Raw genomic sequence first — 18,725 nt, 5'->3', positions numbered from 1 at the left:
CTATCACTTTACTTTTTTTTTAGTAATTAAAGACTTCACTCTGTTATGCTTGCATGAATAATTGACCTTAAAATTAAACTTTGATGGTAATTGTGTCACAACACAATTTAGTCATGTGACAAACATTGCATGATGATTGGTTAATGAGGGCACTTGCCAGAGGGCATTGCACTATTCTTGCTCTCTCTCTCTCTCTCTCTGGTCTATAAATGAGCTATTAGTCTTGGAGGACACCAAAGGCTCTCTTTACACAGATGATCTCTAAAAAGGTACTAAATTATGAATTAAGGAACTGGAAATCCAATAAAGCAATAAAGTGGTTGATTGTGCATCAATGAGTCAAGTCAGCTTGGAAGCCAGCAATACAAACTGTTATCAAAAATGCAAAATTAAATTGAAGTTTAATTCAAAGCCAACCAATTTCGTTCCCAACTATTCCTTCATATATTGATCATTGTTGTCACTTGGTGAGATCTAATCACATGAGGATAAGAAACCAAAAAACAAAATTTGATAATTAAGCACTCACAATAACTCACAACAGCACTAATTTCAACCTGCAACATTAGCATGAGAGATTACCACCTCTGTAGCAAATAGGTTGAATTCTACTCATGTGTTCAGAATTATCAGTACTTTATCATATAATCTAAAGTAAATTTTGGGCTCATGTGGATGCACAGCAAGTCTTCAACTTACAGGTTTGTGGTAAAATACAAGAGTTCATTCTGCTGCTTGGTTCTTTGTGTCAGAACTGACTCAGGCTTTGAAACTTAATGACCTTTCAATGGTGATTGCAGGGCCATGAATTAGGAGGCAAACCTGAAGATAAGTCACTCCTTTAAATGGAAGAAATTTTTCAATATTCTTAAATTATTTTTAAAATGCTTTTTTCATAAATTATTTAGTTAAATTTTAATAGCTTTAAATATCTCTGGACATCAGAAACATGCAAAAACCTGCTGTGCCAGCATTGACAGAAACAAAATCCTGATCCCAGCTTTCCCTCTACACTAAGCTGTCCAAGACTCAGTTGCACTGGAATCAAGCTTCTGGCCTAGAGGGTGTAGAAGGCCATCTGGATGCTTAGAGCTGGATAATTAGAGTGCAAGTACGTCAGGATCCAACCTAGCCCAATTGTGCACTTCCTAGCAACCCAAAAATATCATCCTCATTCTATTGAGGAGAAAACTTGCTTTTATTAATTGATTTAGTTTTCCACAACATGTAATAGGGCATGTAAATATTCATCGTTAATAAATTCAAGTCAAGCAGACTGCTGCAAAAATAAGCATTTGCTCAGCTGGGAAACTTACCTCCAAAAGAACTTTATTTTTTAAAAAGATGGTGTTTTGTTTCAATGGAAGATTTGGATTTTATCTTAATAAAGAGTATATCATACATGTCTGAAATAAGCTAGAACAAATTCTTCATACCACTTTCAGATTAAATGTAATCGTCACTTCTCAGTATATTTGCTCCACTGATTTGCTGTGCAGTGCTATATTATGTTAGGCAAAGTCAGAGCTTACATCATGAGAAAATGAGAGAGGAAGAACAGTCACTAAGACAATCTTCTTTTGACTTTAACGGTGACATTAGAAGTCTCAAGGAAAATCTCTTCTCCACTTTTTCAAGAATGGGGACACTGTTTCAATCTCAATTATCACCTATTGTCATACAGTATTTAGAGGACAGAAACAAGCCGTTTAATGTAACAGGCCATTCCTGGCACGTATTCCAAAAAGATTTTCCTCCTATTCTTCTCCTAGGCGCATCAATATATCCTTCTCTTCCTTCTATTTCGTTTCAGCATCCCTTTGAAGGTGCCAATACTATTTGCCTCAAAAACTCATTGTACTAGCAATTTCAATGTTCCAACCACTTACTCAACCAGAAACAAGATCCTTTTGAATTTCTTATTGGATTCATTAGTGGCCATCTTGTTTTTATGGTGTTGGTTTGGTTCTTGTACAGCAGGAGAAATATTTTCTTGATATTTACCCCATCAAAACCTTAAGCTTTCAATCCTTATTAGATCAACTACAACTCTTTCCTTACCTGGGAAAAAAAAACTTCAACACATTCTAATTGATCTAATAACCCTTGGACTTGTTCCATCTTATGAATACAGTGATATTAGCAGTCTACTGAACCTCTGGCATTATGCCGTTTTCTTATGAATTTATGTACAATATAACAACTCTTGCTTTATAATTTTGAATTCTGTTTGTAGGTATATCGAACACCTAGATTACTTCAATAGTCATGATATAGAAATAGATCCCTTTTGAAAACCAGGTATCCTCAACTGACTTAATAAATGTTTACAACAAGCAATAGACTGAGCACAAACACTATTTAAGTTTCTCAGTGCACTACGAATGTGCTCTAGATCTCTAAAAGGTCCTTATTTTAAAATTACGTGGATATATGTGGCATTTATTGGAACTGAAAGTCAATGGAAAGTAAAAAGAGAGTAGGATGTAAAATGGGTATTGATTCCAATCCACCCTATTTTTGCTGTGTTACATGAAAGTCAAAACTAAAGAGTGATTGTCATTAAGCTTTGTCTATATCCTTGAATATGTGAGCACCAACAGACACGTCCCAGACATCTCCAGTGCAGCCTCGTATACTTGGCTCCATTCCAGTACCCTCAGTCATCCAGCATGGAAACAGGTCCTTCGAACAATAGAGTCCACACTGGCCATCAACCACCCGTTTACACTAATCCTACATGAAATCCATCTATTTTATTCTTCCCACATTCTCATCAACTCCCCCCAGATTCTATCCACTTATCTACACAATTATAGAGGTAACTTACATTGGCCAATTAACCTAATGACTCTCATGTCTTTGCGATGTGGGAGAAAACCGGAGCACCCAGAGAAAAACATGCAGTCACAGGGGGACTGTGCAAACTCCACACAGACAGCACCTGAGGTCAAGATTGAACCTGGGTCTCCAGCACTGCAAGGCAGCAGCTCTGCTAAGGTGTGCCATGGTGCCCTGCTTCTCCTCTCCCAGGTAGAGAAAGATCCACATTATGGAGACAACATTATGGTGGATAACAAGATCCATATTATGCCCTGTATAGGTCGGGAGTTCAAATGGCAGCACAATGGCAAAAAGGAAGTCAAATGCTAAAAATAAAAGGACAGAAGAAAAATTGTGATGGAGAGAGAATTGAAATTTCTGCGACTGCCATCTTAATTTTAAGTTTTTACTTTCTCTGCAGTGCTTTCAATTACTTTGGGTTCTGATGAAATGTGATTGAGCTGATATAGTAGCCTGTTTGCTTTTGTAGCCTGACATTACTATTTCTAGCATTTTCCATCTTTTATCCTTACAGCATTGAGATTGTTGTGTAATTATATTACACACTGCAGAACATAATCAGACAAACCTATCAGCAAACTGAGGAATTACAAGCTTTTTAAGCTCAAATGTGAGAGTAAAACAACTATGCAGAGTTTGGGTGCTCTCTCAATATGATGAAAGATTACACATTGCAGAATAATTACTGCATTTCAGAAGTAATTTGTTGCTTTAAGTGCTTTGAGATATTGTGGCAAGTTAAAAGTGCTGGGAACATGAAGCATTACGCCTCTTAACCTCTGTTTCTTGCTGTATTGGAGCATTGGTTTATTATTGTCACATGTACTGAGATACAGTGAAAAACATTTGTTTGTGTGCCATCCAGTCAGATCTTGCCACACACAAGCACATTGAGATAGTAAAAAGAAAAACAGAAGGCAGAGAAAGTACCGTACAGGTAAACAAATGAAGTGCAAGGGCCACGACTAGGTAGGTTGGAAGATCAAAAGTTCATATTTAGCATACGAGAGGTCTGTTCAAGAGTCTGATGTACGTGGATAGTGGGATAGAAACTGTCTGAGTCTGGTGGTACGTGCCTTCAAGCTTTTCTATCTCCTGCCCAATGGGAGAGGGGAAAAGAGAGAATGACCAGGGTGGAAGGGGTCCTTGATTATGTTGACTGCTTCACCGAGGCAGTCTGAAATGTAGATGGAAGTGTATGGGGGTTAGGGCATGAAGGAGTGGTGTAATCAATTACAGGTAATGAGTTCCAATCCAAAATTACACTACTATAACATTATTCTGAAGTACCTAATAGTGGTTCCTCCCAGGAGCATTTTGCCCAAAAGAAGCACTTAAAAGAGAATGTTATCCTGTGCACAACTGACATGTAAGTCACGTCAGGGTGATGGTCTTCAAAGAATGCCCTATCACATGAAGCAAGGTGGCTTTGTACAATTATCAATCATATAATGCAAATAAAAGATCAGGGTTATGCAATTGAATTTGTAGGCCAATATCTGATATAAGTGTTTTCCACTGATATTATTACACTACTCAACTTACTTGAAAGGTAATTATAGTTATCTCTGCAAGGAATTACTGATGTCTTGTGTAGCTCTACAACACAAGACCTCCCAGTATTACCACATTTGATTACGTTGCTGTCCACTCACAAATTGCTGCTTGACCCTCAGTTTCTCCAGCAGGCTGTTTGTATGTCACATTACTTATTGTGTTGTCAGGTTCATGTCCTTCCCAGCATCTCAGGGCTTACAAACTTCAGCAAACATAGTTCTCCAGATCGCAGGTTCCCTTTCTCCAGTAGATCACAAGACAATCCTCATTTTTACCCTGTCAATACTCATTCAAGACATGCATTGTTATAGACCGTCCTTTTAACGGAGCACAAAATATCAGTTTGTAATTCAGATTATTTAGGAGGCAGGAGGAGTGCTCAGAGAAAAGGGGACAGGCTGAAGTACCATTCACCATGGTGGGAGAGAGTTGGAAGCTAATGATGAACAGAGATGTGGCTCCAGCCCAGGGATAAGGAATCAGAATTATATTGGACCTGCCTTTAGTTAAACTGATGTAGGAATACAAGATATTAGCTTCTTCCTTAGCATATGATAAGCTTGCAGAATTTAACAACTTCCCATTTGCATGAAGCACCTGAGGCATCACTTCAATTCTGGAGTCTTGTAGCTGTGATGATTTACTTACAAATGCACTCGATGTCACACACCTGAAAATAAATGGTTTATTCTTATGACTTTTTATACTATTCTGAGTTAAACTAGCTCCATATCAAGCCAGTATCTTTGGAAATATACTTTACTGATTAAGCAGTAAGAATTTTGCATTTCATTGTTGTTCCATTACTTAGTCAGAAATATTTTCTGGTAGAAATGTATGCTCCACTTAGTAAGTCATAAAGCATCAAGTTATTAATTTGAAGAATAACAGTGGCAACATTAGGCAGCAACAATAAGATCAAAATAACCTATAGGCGTTAAATATGCTAGAATGCATGAGCCAATGCCTTGTGACAAATTCTGGCATAGCACTTACATATTCACAATTAGCTTACAAAAATACTGTGTACCCCCTCATTATGATACTTCGGGTAATGGAAATTCACCCTTACGAAATTCACAAATTACCATCAAAAAATTTGGTATACAAAATAAAAATTCACTCTTATGGAATTTATGTGAAGAAAAATAAAGACAAAATGTATACGGAGAACTGAATGTTTACCAAGGACATTAAGCCAGGCTGCTGGTTTACAGCAGAAGGCCACTTAAGGGATTTGCTTTGGAAACTGATAAGGCAATTTCTTCCATTGATAGCTGTACAACAATATTTTAACCAAACAAAGTAACATACATTTCTAGTTAATTAAAACAACAATTCTTTCTCTTCTGCCTGCAATACACTCAGTATTCCCTTGTCTATAGACTGCACACCCACGGGTGCATTGTTGTCGAGAGAAAAACTTCCCATAGAAACCCATCTTCACTATAACATAGGATTCAATGGAGAGAAAAACAAAGGGTTTAAGGAAAATCGTGAGATGGATAGTTTCCTGGGAATGCAATCCTTCCATAATGCAGCGGTGCATTGTAATTACTGGGGCACCAGTTTATATTTTCAATCAGTTATCTGGCATATTAATAATTCAGATTTATAATAATATGATAATGAACTTTTAAGCAAATCTTAAGTTTAGAAATCTAGTTATTGTTGGATATTTATCATTGCACCCAACCACATTTCTTAAACCAGGACAAAGTCCTGGCACGTGCATTAATTGAATAAGGAGAAAAAAAATACCTTGATGGCTTATTGAACTGCACACATGCCCCAGGCATTTGCATACTTGTAAGTCAAATATCTGTTCTCCTCTGCGTACAGAAACCTCCTTCAAGATAGCTTTTCCATTTCTGCTTAAATCTCATTACAAATTTACAAAGATTAAATTTACTAATTTTCATTTAAAGATTATTTTTGAGCCAAAAATTCTGACAGCAGATTTTGTTTTCTTGTTTATTAGATGCCATGAAAATAAGATGCAGCCATAGTTGATGGATTTGTGCAAAATCTCTTATGTCTAGCCTTTCTAAATTTAAATGCCTGACATTTGAAGAACATACGTCAGATCATACATAGTAATTTAGCTACAGTATTTGAATTTTACTCCTGATGAAAAAAAATCAGAAAATGAGCAAATAATTGCAGCTGCAAATCCATTATTGAAGCCTTTGTTTGGCAAATGTGTTTGCAATGCATTTTCTTCTTAAAGATACCATTCTTCTGTTGGAATTTCAGCTTCATACATTCTTAAAAACAATAAGCTGATTTCAAGGAAAAAACATTTCTTCCTTACTCTTGCTAAATTTTCATTCAGAAAAGAGCATAGTTGATTAGCCTCTCATACTTACAAAGGGACAGCCTCGATTAACCTGCTAGAAATGTCTTATTTACACAGATTAGAATGTCTTGTGATTTGAAATTAGATATTAAAATTTGATTATTGGTCCCATGAAAGCAGTAGCTTTGAACTGCAGCCTTTTTACTGATTACTAATGTGCATAAGTTTGCATTCATTCCTATTATATAATTCTCTACATCAGCTATCGTCATATGCGCATAAAGTTCCAAACCAAAATCACTTATTAAAATATATTTTTTCTTTCAACTTTATGTACAGAGAGAAAAAAAAATCCAAATGTATGATTTAAAAAAAAATGTTAAAGGCCAAATTATCATTGGGACACTCCATACATGTCTCACATTGCAGCCAGCAAAGCTCAATATTGAATTCGCCAACTTCAGAAAACTTGCTGTTTGCATCAGGACTGGCCATTAGTCCTCACCATTCCTGCCTCCCCTTTCTTTCATTTGTTTATTCTGGCCTGCTCAGCACATCTCAGTTGGCCAGACTATACAACATTACCAAGACTTCACAACTTTAGCAACATATTACACAGACAAAGGATCTTAACTGTCCATTCAATGCCAACATTATTTCACCCTATCATAGACATTCCTTATGTTCCACCCACCTTCTGTTACTTAGACTAACTTGCCTTCTCCCTTTATCAGTTCTGATGAAGAGTCTTCAACCTGAAATGTTAACCATTTCCCTTTCTATAGATGCTGCTTGACCTGCTGAGTTTTTTTTCCAGCATTTTCTGTTTTAATTTCAGATTTCCAGCACCTGCAATTTTTCCTTTGATGTTCAATACCTCATCCACTTATCCCCATACAGTAAAATGCAGATAATATATTTATAAGGTAATCAAAATAAGTTCCTGTCAATCTATTAATAGCGCCCATCGGCAAATTACAACTCTAAAGTATTCCCATTGCCATTTTTCCACCAGCCCACCCCCCAAAAAAATCAATGGCAGAATTATACAAGGATGGCAACAAAATTTCTGGGTGTAGGTAAATACTAACCATAGAAGAGTAGCCTTCACAAATTAAATTGCACCTATACATGCATTATAAAAGAATGAATAATAAAAGTGTGGTTGGGTTATACTCTGATATAAATACACGTCAAAGTAATAAGGATTCCAGGTCATTTAGACTTCTGAGAAGGATGGAGTTCAGTTTTTCACCAGTTCCTTCACATCACATGTGCAATAGAAAATGTGCAATTTCATTTTGCAAAGCAATTTATGAACGCTTAGACATAGATTATTTTTTCAAATCATGTGACATGTCATCTTCAAACATTTATGTTAAAAATAAAAATAAATACAATATTTATCAAATATAAGAAATAACTTATGGAGAAACAAAATTCACACATGGAACAAAGATTTAATACATTTTTAATCTTGTATCTTGGTTTATATACAATTTACAATTGCTCAGGCACGGAAATAAACACAGAACTGCTGGAGATACTCAGATCAGGCAGCAGCACATTAATTGATCAAAATGCAAGGCTAAATATTCTATTTTTATATCTGAATACAAATTATTGAAGTTTTTAAGCAAGCAACAAAAAGCAGCATCAGTAAACAAACTTTAAAAGATCGGTATAACTATATTTTGATTTTTCAGGTACTAATTTTCATTGGTTTTGTTTAAGTTTACAATAAATGAAATATACAGAGAGTCCTTCACCAACATTGCAAATGACAATGTTCAGAAATGCCCGAATGATACATATCATAGCCAATTTATTTTACATGTGTCTGTCATATACAGAAATAAAATAATTAAGCTGGCCCTACATTTACAAAGTTTAAGTGCAGAGTAGGCGAATAGTCACAACTTATCCACTGTAGTGGTTGGGCATGATAGCCACTGAAAAATGATCTGTGCACTTTCATTTTCAGCATAAGTTACGATGGAGAAGAAGGACTACCGTGAGGATTTTATTCCACACGTTATCCAGAATCAGTTAAATTTAGTGAAAGGGATATCATTATTTATTGAAGAGTTGCAATTGGTCAAGGACAGCAAAATAATTAAATAACAATGACAAATGAATAGTCAGCTGCCTTCTATGCCATATTAAGTTCAGATCAGAATCCAAGTATGAAATATGTTCAAGTCTTGATATTATCACACATTCTCCTTAATCAAGGAAGAATATTATGACTCATTGGCTTAAGGTATCTGAAAGGTCAACTTGAAAAAGCTAACCAGCAGTATGAAAAGCTAACAAAGCATCCACACTACCACTGACCACCCCAGCTTGAAAATAATCCTAACATTTTTAATGACCCACTTTAGAATCTTATTTACTTGGGAAAATAAATTGTATACTCTTGATTTCATTAAGACAGTCATTGGTAACACAGATCATATTGACAAGAATACAGTTAATGAGATCCTGCTCAGTGTCTGAAGATTCATTAAAAAAAAGTATCAAAAATAGAAGGCGACCATCAGGACCTTTGGACCTGTTCTGCTATTCAGTACTGTTATGGCTGATCATCTTATCTCAAAACAATATTCCTAATCTCTCCCCATGACCTCTTGATGCCTTTTGTGTCTAGAAATGTATCCATTTCCTTCTTAAATATACTCCTACTTTTAGTTTTAAGAATTAGGCAAACCAGTAGGGAAAGATTCTATAAATTTGAGTGTCTGGATTCTAAAATGCAAGGCTTTAATAGTATCTATGGGCAAGGGATTCCATGCCAGTAGTTACATGCAACCATCAGAACTGCACAGTTCAGCATGACACATGTCCACTACTGTGATATATGCATTTCATTTTGTAATATCACTCTTATTTCACTGCAGACAGAGGTGTATCCTGAACACCTGGGAATGGCATCAGAATTAAATATAACAAAGCTCAAGCCAAAAAACAAAAATAATGCAAAACTGGGATTATCTATATCAGAACGGGAACATGCTCAATTGTCCCCCACTCCCCAATGTTCTTCCCCCACCATTGCATTTAGTCGTTGTGGTGCAGTGGGGTCAATCAACCTTGAGACGGGGATGCCACCACTGTTCTATGCAGTGGAGTAGACTGCGAGCAACAACAAGACCTTAAATTGTGGATCTTGGTGCCCCGTCCCTGAATGCCCTGTTGGTCTTTTAGAAGCTGGCCTTCATTAGGATGCTTTGTACTGTTTTTAAGTGCATCTGATAATAGAGATTTACAAACAGTTCAAATAGATAAAAGAAATAAAAATTTAAAGAAAAAAATTATTAGAAATTAATTAAAAACAAAGTATTAAATCACTTTTTTTCATAAAGGTTTTCATGGCTGACATAAAACAGATGATTCAGATGTGGTACACCTGTCCCCTCAGGTCAGGTTACACGTGTTTTATCGCCGGACTCGTGGGCAGGACAGTGATGGAGCAGATGGCCACTTTTGCCAGCTTCTGACCTCCAAATTACTTCTGACTTCCATTCTGCAATTCATGGGTGCAGATCTTAGATGAATTAATCAATAAGGAGGACATATCTCGCTCTTCTCTATAGTTATGCAAGTAATGTTGTCATCGAACAATGACAGCAGTACATCTCTAGATATGGTATAAGCATCATGTGAAATGAGTTTCCTGTTGTTACAGCAGTTGACCAACATAAGCAACCTTGCCCAAGGGCAGACTCCTATAGTGGTTACTGTAAGGAGAACCTACCCACTCTCCAACTACCACCATTTGCTCTGTACATTATAGACAGGGCATGTTGTTGGGTTACTTATTCTTTGATGGCATTTGAAATTCTGTTAAAACCTCTTTTAGCCAAGAATACTTGAAAAACTCATGTATAAATGTAAAAAAAATTCACATATTTACTCTTTCCAAAATCTCAGTAGATCAGCAGCTGTGTCACAGGAAGGTGAGAGCATACATTACAAAGGCTTGAGAAATGTCATGAAATACTATTGGAATTCTGTAATAGTTTTAGCTAACCTGCATGAAAATTCCACAGATTAACCATGACATATTTTAATTGATGATCGGCTCACACTTTGACCACAAGTATTATCCTTCACCATTTGGAATATTCATTTATTACAAGATCACAAGAGGTTACATACTTATCATTATTCATACACAGAAGTATTATATGGATCTTACTCCCAAGCACCATTTTTCAATGCAGTAAAATCCCAATATAATATCTTCCCCACCTTTTTTAGGTTTGGTGGCCTAAACTTATTAAAATTTGAACTTTTCATATCCTCTCATTAGGGCTCTAAATTTTCCAAAAAAAAATCACAAGCACCATATACAATTTAGTTACAGAATGACTTTCAGATATCTCCACAGAAGGCAAACTGAACAGATGAGAAATCCAGAGAGTCAGGAAGTTCTGACATCATGAACATGATGATGTCAGAACTGATAATCAACAGAAAGTGCTGACATCATCATCATGAATTTAAATAGCAACCTTAGGCCCTGAAATACCGAGATCACTGATCACAAGTGCAATTGGGGATAGTTCAGCTGCTGAAGAAAACCTCTACTTAAAAGTGAAAGGGAAGCAGCTAACTCAGCTGCTCAAAACACAGAAACACAGAGTGGTGACAGAACCTGCAAGTGCAACTGACTTCACCCACCACGCACCCTGCCGCCCACCCCCCACAACCCTTTAATTTCAGGAAGTAGTACAATGAACCGTCACTCCACACCACTTTAGTATTATGCAGCACCACCAAAGAACCTCACAGTCTGAGCTGGCATCATTCAGATGAAATGTAAAGTTTCTATCTTTTCTCCCAAGCACATGCAAAAGATCTCAAGGCATAGTTTCTTCAAAGTGCAAAGGAGTTATCCCCAGCATCTTGAATGCTAACATCACTGAAATATACCTGGTTATTATCACATTTTTTGTGCAAATTGGCTATCAAGATTACTATATTACACAAGTAACTGCACTCTGATGGAAAGTACTCCTGAGATTATGAAAGATGCCACTTGAATGCAAGCTCTCTCTTTCCATTGCAAGGAGCAAAAGGTGAGAGAAGAGGCCAGGAATATGTCTTGAATATTGTCATTTACCTCTCTTGCAGCATCATTCCCACCCTCACAGTGTGGATTCACTGCCCTACAAGACTACAAACTGAAACAATAGCCTACAGCCAAGTCCCTTTTTAATCAAAAACACTCCCACACAAGTACTGCTTAGGAAGAGCAAATTAAGGCAGGTTTAATTTAAAAAAACATCATGAACATATGCTACTATAACTCGCTGTGCAATTGACAACTTCATAGCTTTGGGTGGAACTTCACCCTTAAAGCACAATCTTGCTCATGTAATTAGAATCAGAGGTGAAGACCAGTACCAATGAGATTAAAAGTTTGATGGTGTTAGCATTGATTTTTTTGAACTGATAATAGGATATTAGGTACAATGTGAATAGTTAAGGATTCATTTTAAGCTCAAGACGTAACTAATATGTGAATGTGAAGTTGTAGAATGGCTGGAAAAAATACAATGCTTGGGAAATAGTAAAGCACATAATTAGTTGAGAAATATATATATATAGGCCACAAAACAGTGTGATTGTAAGAATTTCTTCAAATCTGTGTTTCATGAGACTAACACATAAAGCTTCAAGCCTCATGTCTTAATTAAAAAAAGTATTTACATATCACCACAGTCCTGGGAATGCAGTTCCATGTTCACAAGAGATAGTAGGACTCAAAACTTGTGAATTCCTTCCCCTACCACAAATGGTTTGGTCCAGAAAGAGTTTATGAGGAACTATTAATAAGCAGGAAATTATGCCAAATGTGTATATGTTACCTGGAAACAGCAATAAAGAGTAAATTGCTGTCAAGGAGAAATTTCGAGAGTTTGTTTAGACATTCCCAAGAAATTCCTTCTTGAAATCTTCATTTCAAAAGGGTTTTGTGATAGAGGTTTCTAACGGCTTTTGGAACACAAACACAACATTTGTTTAAACTTATAGAGCAACATAACACAGCTTCCTTTTTCAGAATACATTTAATTTATGATATGTCAGAGACAGAAAATGGTTCTGAGATTGCTATAACATAAAGAGAATGATAACTTCAAAAATTACTATAAAACAAGGCAGGCCACAAACAAGACACAGGTCAGTGGAAGAAAGGGATTGACAACTAGCCAGCCAGCCATCCTGGCTATTATGGAGGTAATTGCATACTTGTTTCAGACAGTGTTACCTCCATACAATTAGTTCATTTTGACTGAACAATTGTTAACTATTCTATGGAAATTGGTTTGCTGTCAAATCTTTGGGAAGGTGTGGTAATTAAGCTGAACTACTTTCATTTTTCTAACACAGGACAGCTCAATCTTCCATTAGAACAGTTCAATTTGAATTTAAGTTCATAGAAATGGCTGCTACACAATCAGGTTCTTTTATACTTGACAAGACAACTTGTTCATAAGATATTTATTCCTGTGTAAAGTTTAAAATTAGCAATAAAGAAAAAGCTCCAACACAGAACTCCGCAAGCAAGAATGAGTCAGTCAATTTGGCCCATTAGCTTTGTGCAAAAAAAAACCCATAAGGGTACAACAGGTTGTGTTATCAACTTTCATAAAATTATTAATACGGAATACTGTCAGGATATATGCAACTTTTTAAATAATAATCCTCAAAAATGGAAAAAAAAATTGTGCAGTCCATCACCATAACCAAAATAATCCATTTTAGTAAGTTCTGAAATATACTTATAACTAAATTAGTCAAGTCATCAAGTTATCTTCATAAAATAGACACGTGTCCAATCAAATGTATTTCTACTTTTTTGTGAAAGATGTGAACTCCTGTGTCTTAAAACAAAAAACTTACCTTGCATATTTTCAGTTACTGTTGTTGTTATGCAACCGATTTAGAGCCTGTACACCATCACAATAAAATAATGGATCATTCTAAATATTAGGATTCTAAATTTGTAGATAATATTTTACAGATTTAATTTTTCATATTTACAAAATGATTCATTTTCTTAATGTTTATACTGCCTATAATATGGTTAAACTGGAACAAACATGTAAACCAAGAAATTGTTCGAAATAACATTGTTGTATTAAATTCCTTGAGTGTCCTTGGATTTTTAAAACTTTTAAAGTTTGATGCTAATGTGTTAGTCATAATAATGTCACACACAGCACTGTTTCCAAATCTAAGTAATCACTATAAAACTGATACAAAATAATAATGTAGATGATACCTTTCATAGCTGGTGTTGCCCAGGCAAGGATTCGTTTCACAAGACAGCAGTTGAGCAGTACTGCTTTGGAGAGGCCATGCTTCTTTCGAAACTCATGGATATCTTCTCTCCATTTCTGGGTCCTTTTCTCAGAGGGCTTAGTCATCATGCACCACACTGTTACCACAATGTAGGACAATTAACTTCAGGTGGCACTATCCAACCAGCTTAAACTTGCTATGGATAAAGGAAACAAAAGCTCTGTCTCAGCTGAAAGATTCTGAATGTCACGTGTTGAGGAAAAGTAATTACAGGTTTTAAATGGGCAATGTTTTATGTTCTCCAGCATCTTTTTGACTATGCAAATACAAGAAACAGTAGGATGTGAAAAGCTTTGAAAAATTAAAGATCTTAAATTAGGAGCTGAAGGAAAATCGTAGGATAACTTTTCCAATTCAATTTAATTCAGAATGTTTCTGAAAATCTGCTAACTCAAAATTCTACTTTAAAAACCTCTCATGTAAAAGCACAACTTTAAATAAATTGGTTGTGCATTCATGTGTAAGTAACTCACTGCAATTTCAGGTACAACATTTTTCCAGTGGCTTTATCTCTGGAGATCAGAGCTTAAAAATACAGTAAGATATCCTAATTGATGGCAGATTAAAGACTATGTGCTTAAAAACATTTTCCAATGACTGTATATTAATTCGTAATTGCAGTTTATGATGATCTTTTATTAATATTTATAATCTCAACACCATAACTATTAACACTGAATTAAAGTTATACTTTCGAAACATAAAACGCCCAGGTTAATGTTGTGAATAGAAAATATCAACATTGTGGAGAAGGTCAAAGACCATTCAAGAAAAAAAATCTATTAGAAGCTGCTTAATGTTAACAAATTGATGAAGGATCAGTCTTGGATAAATTGGAGCTGGAGGGTAACAAGAAAAAATGTAATTGAGCTATGAACAGCCATTTCAAAAGGTGATTGTTTCACCATAATATAGATACATAGCCACAAGGGCCAAAGGAGGGCAACCAAAGTCAGAGCTCCCTAGTTGATAAAGTTGAAAGAGGAAGTGAGAATAAAAAGGGCATGTGACAGATACCAGCTTGATTAATAGAGAAAATTAAACTATAAATAAAAATAAACAAGTACAATTAAAAATGAACTAAGAGGGGCAAAAAGACAGTGCAGGCAGCAAATAGGAAGGGGGATGCAAAGGTCTTCTATGGAGATATTAATCGAGAAAAACGGTTTTCGACGTGATGGAAGCCAATTAGAGATAAAACGAAGCTCTAGGCAAAGATATGGCCAAAGTACTCTATGAATAATTTGTACCTATAATTATTGAGAAAGGGATCTTTGCCAAAGCCATGGTAAACAAAGAGTTTGCTGGAATAATGGATGAGATTAAAACAAAGAGAAGGTACCAGGAAGGGTGACAGTAGTTAAGTCACCCAATCAGGAAAGGATACATTCAAAGTTGGCTAGGGAAAAGCAAACATTATGGAGGTGCTAACTGTAATATTGTAATCTCCTTGGATACGGGAGTGATACCAAAGGATGTGAGGAACAAAAACATCATACACTCATTCAAAATAGTGGCAAAATGCAAACCTGGCAATTATATGCCAGGCAGTTCAATGTCAATGTCCACAAGCTTAGAAAACCACAATCTGGCAGAAAATTGAAATCCACAATAATGGACTAATAAAAGGAGCACCAGTACAGATTTGTCAAGAAAAACCCTTGTTCGAATTCATTGGTGAGGTAACAGAATAGACATACACAGGTGATATACATATACACTATCCAAGAACAAAGGTTATCAAACTTGATGGCATTACTTGAAGCCCATGGAATAATTTTTTTTAAAAAGGGCAGTAGCAGCATAGTTACAAATTGGTTAAGGGATAGAAAACTGTTGTGGATGGTTATTTGTTGATCTGGTGGGAAGATTCCAGGGAAGTTCATTGAGAGTCAGAATTAGGACTGTTGCTTTTTGTAATACATATTGATAGGTTGAACTTCAGGCTGCAGACTTAATTTAAAATTTGCTGATTACAAGCTGTTTCAACAGAAATATAAGCAAGCAGAAAACCTCCTGGTAACATCCTTGCTCCAGGCACAGGCACCTGGTTAAATTATGTCATTTTCTGAGTGAGGTATCATAATATGACAAATTTTGATGACTTTTGGACTAATCTCTGTCAATTCCTCTCAGTAGCCCCAAAACAATGATGGTAACAGAAGTGCTGCCACACAAAAAAAAACAATGTTTAAGGTCTTAAGGATACCACAGATAGCTCTTCTTATACAGCAACTCATAGACAACTGTAACTACCAACTAACAGGAGCTGCAGTATGTCCACTGCATCTAGAATGCTCTGAAGTCCACCATAATTAGCACCTCTGAAGATACTCTCGGCTTCTCTGACAGAAAACACTAGGGTTGGTTGGTGGGATTGACCAAAAAAAACCAGGAGCTAATTAACCACAAACACAGGTATTCTTAGACTGGAATCTCCACCACACCTTGAGCAAAAAGGAACGGCTCTACAGGCATCTACTAGCCAAGGTCCAAAAGAAAACCTGTGACCTAAAGAAATGTGCTGATAACATGGAAATAAGAAGTGAAATAAATAGTAAGGAAGAGAATAATAAAGTTCAAGAGTGTGCAGACACGATAATGAACTTGATGGATACACAACAGATGAAAATTAACACAGACAAATGTCAGGTGTATTTTGGTAAAAGAGATGAGAGACAATACACATTAAAAAGTACAATGTTCATGAGAGTTGCAAGATAAAGACATGGAAGCATTTTAAGCAAATTTTTGAAGATGATAGGAAAAGTTAATTAAGCATTTATTGAAGCAAGCTTTGATAAATAGAAGCAAAGAATAAAAATATTTTGGATACTATCCCAGAATCTGCATTATAAAGTTCTTTATATCCAGTCATAGAATCCACTTTTAGGCATATCATTCAAGGAAAGACTTTAAGACACTGGATAGGTACAAAAGATAGTTACTAGAATGGTTTCAAGAAACAGGAGGGTTTGCAGACGTGCAAGTAAACAGCCTAATCAGAGCAAAGCTGAGAGATCTGATGGAAGCGTTTAGAGCCATGCTTTTCAGTTTCTGTTTTTTCACTATGTCTTTTTCCAATATTTGATAGGTTGAAGGTGAGAGGATATCATTTTAAGGTAATTATTAAAAAAAATTGATAACAATTTGGAGAAAAATTATATGGATATAGAGAAAGAATGGGGAAGGGGAACTAACTGAATTCATCTTCAAAAAGCACAGTATGGATTTGATAGACTGCATTGTCCAGATCTGTAATTCTATGATCACCAACTGAACAGGTAAAACAAAATGACTTTAGAATCCAAAAGTGCTAAGTGGGATGTGGGAAATAAAACAATGAGTCAACTTGAATGACATGGAAGTCATTTTACCATTAAAACCAAATTAGTCTGTATACAAGTGAAAAATTCAGACTATTTAAGCATGCATACTTGTTTACCATAGGCCACTGCAATGATGTCTAGAGAGTTTGCTTCCCTCTTTCCCCAATTCAACAAAAAAGTTGTTGTGATTTTCTATAAAAAGATTATACTAATTAATTTGATAAGTTAGATTTGCTTGGTATGAAAAGGAATGTGATTTTTTTTTCCCCATATCTCATTAAATATTTGTGAGTGTATTTAAGAGGTCTGCACCCTTATGTTACCAGAAGATTGGGGAGAATGTAACTCACTGGATGAAGCTTGGGCCAGAGATAGAAATATACATTGCAGTTCCTTTCCTGCAATAAATTTTAGCAAAGCAGGTTGCTGGCAGTGAAGTCTTATGATTCCTAGTTTTTTTGAATCAATGACTTCTACTTCAAGAGTTAACAGAAACACCACGCAATATCGAGCAACTCAGGCATGTTTGAACAGTTATTCAGAAGGCACTAGTTCTGAATCACTTACAAGAGTCATTGCTAGGCCTTCAAGAGAAAATTTAATCAGGTGATATGAAAATGACTTTGTATTCAAATCCTTAAGTACGGAACTCTATTATGTTGTGATTACGGATGGCTTCATGCACAGATGATCCTATCAATAGATATATTTCTATTTTTACAATAGCTGCTGTAAGAAAAATAACGCTGCCAATGATATAATAACATCTTACAAATTAAAAACAGTCCAGAAAAATCAACCAACACAAAAGGTGTGGTCTGGTATCTTCATATTGATTTGAGCTATTACTTGGAGTTGGGGGAGGGGGGTGGGAAAAGTGTCTCATGAAACATGTACACGCCGTTATCCTCTGAGAAAGCCAGATAGAATTTGACATACTTTTCCCTACGATTGTATTTTTCTCCCATTTCAAAAGGACCTGTTGTACATCGCCTCATATAATTTAAAGATTTTGCATTTATAAAGAAGTCTTCTTTAAGTCTAGTAAGAAGAGGCTGCTATAAAGGTAACAAAAAAATTTATCAGTAATATTCAGTATGACTTAAATGGTTCTGTTACGTAAACAGGGCAATCAATAACACCAAGCTGCAGCTTCCCCAAACTGTGGATGCATATATGAATGATCCAAAATTCTTTTGAAAAGATATAAACATCATTTATTAATAAATATTTAATAATGAAGCACATAATATCCAATGAGAAAATAAAAATAAAGATTAGGGGAGAGAGTACAGAACATGCACTTAAAAAGATACTGACTA

At 35.7% G+C, this 18,725-nt stretch overlaps 1 protein-coding gene across 3 annotated transcripts in view; it reads right to left on the bottom strand.

Moving 5' to 3' along the window:
* kcnip4a (potassium voltage-gated channel interacting protein 4a) overlaps nt 1–18,725 on the bottom strand; it is an 850,536-nt gene that overhangs the window by 726,423 nt on the left and 105,388 nt on the right. The window contains exon 1 of one of the 3 annotated variants that reach the window (XM_052032162.1): nt 13,995–14,079. The exons of the other annotated variants lie outside the window; for them this stretch is intronic. Coding sequence (XP_051888122.1) covers nt 13,995–14,001 — 7 coding nt within the window. The 5' untranslated portion in view covers nt 14,002–14,079. Of the gene's footprint in view, nt 1–13,994; nt 14,080–18,725 lie in introns of those variants that run through there. 3 annotated transcript variants of the gene reach the window in all.

This window comes from Pristis pectinata, chromosome 2 (genome assembly GCF_009764475.1).
Source record: "Pristis pectinata isolate sPriPec2 chromosome 2, sPriPec2.1.pri, whole genome shotgun sequence".
In the NCBI taxonomy this organism is placed as follows: Eukaryota; Metazoa; Chordata; class Chondrichthyes; order Rhinopristiformes; family Pristidae; genus Pristis; species Pristis pectinata.
Note: the sequence above shows the minus strand (reverse complement) of the source record. Positions and strands in the feature narration are given on the sequence as shown.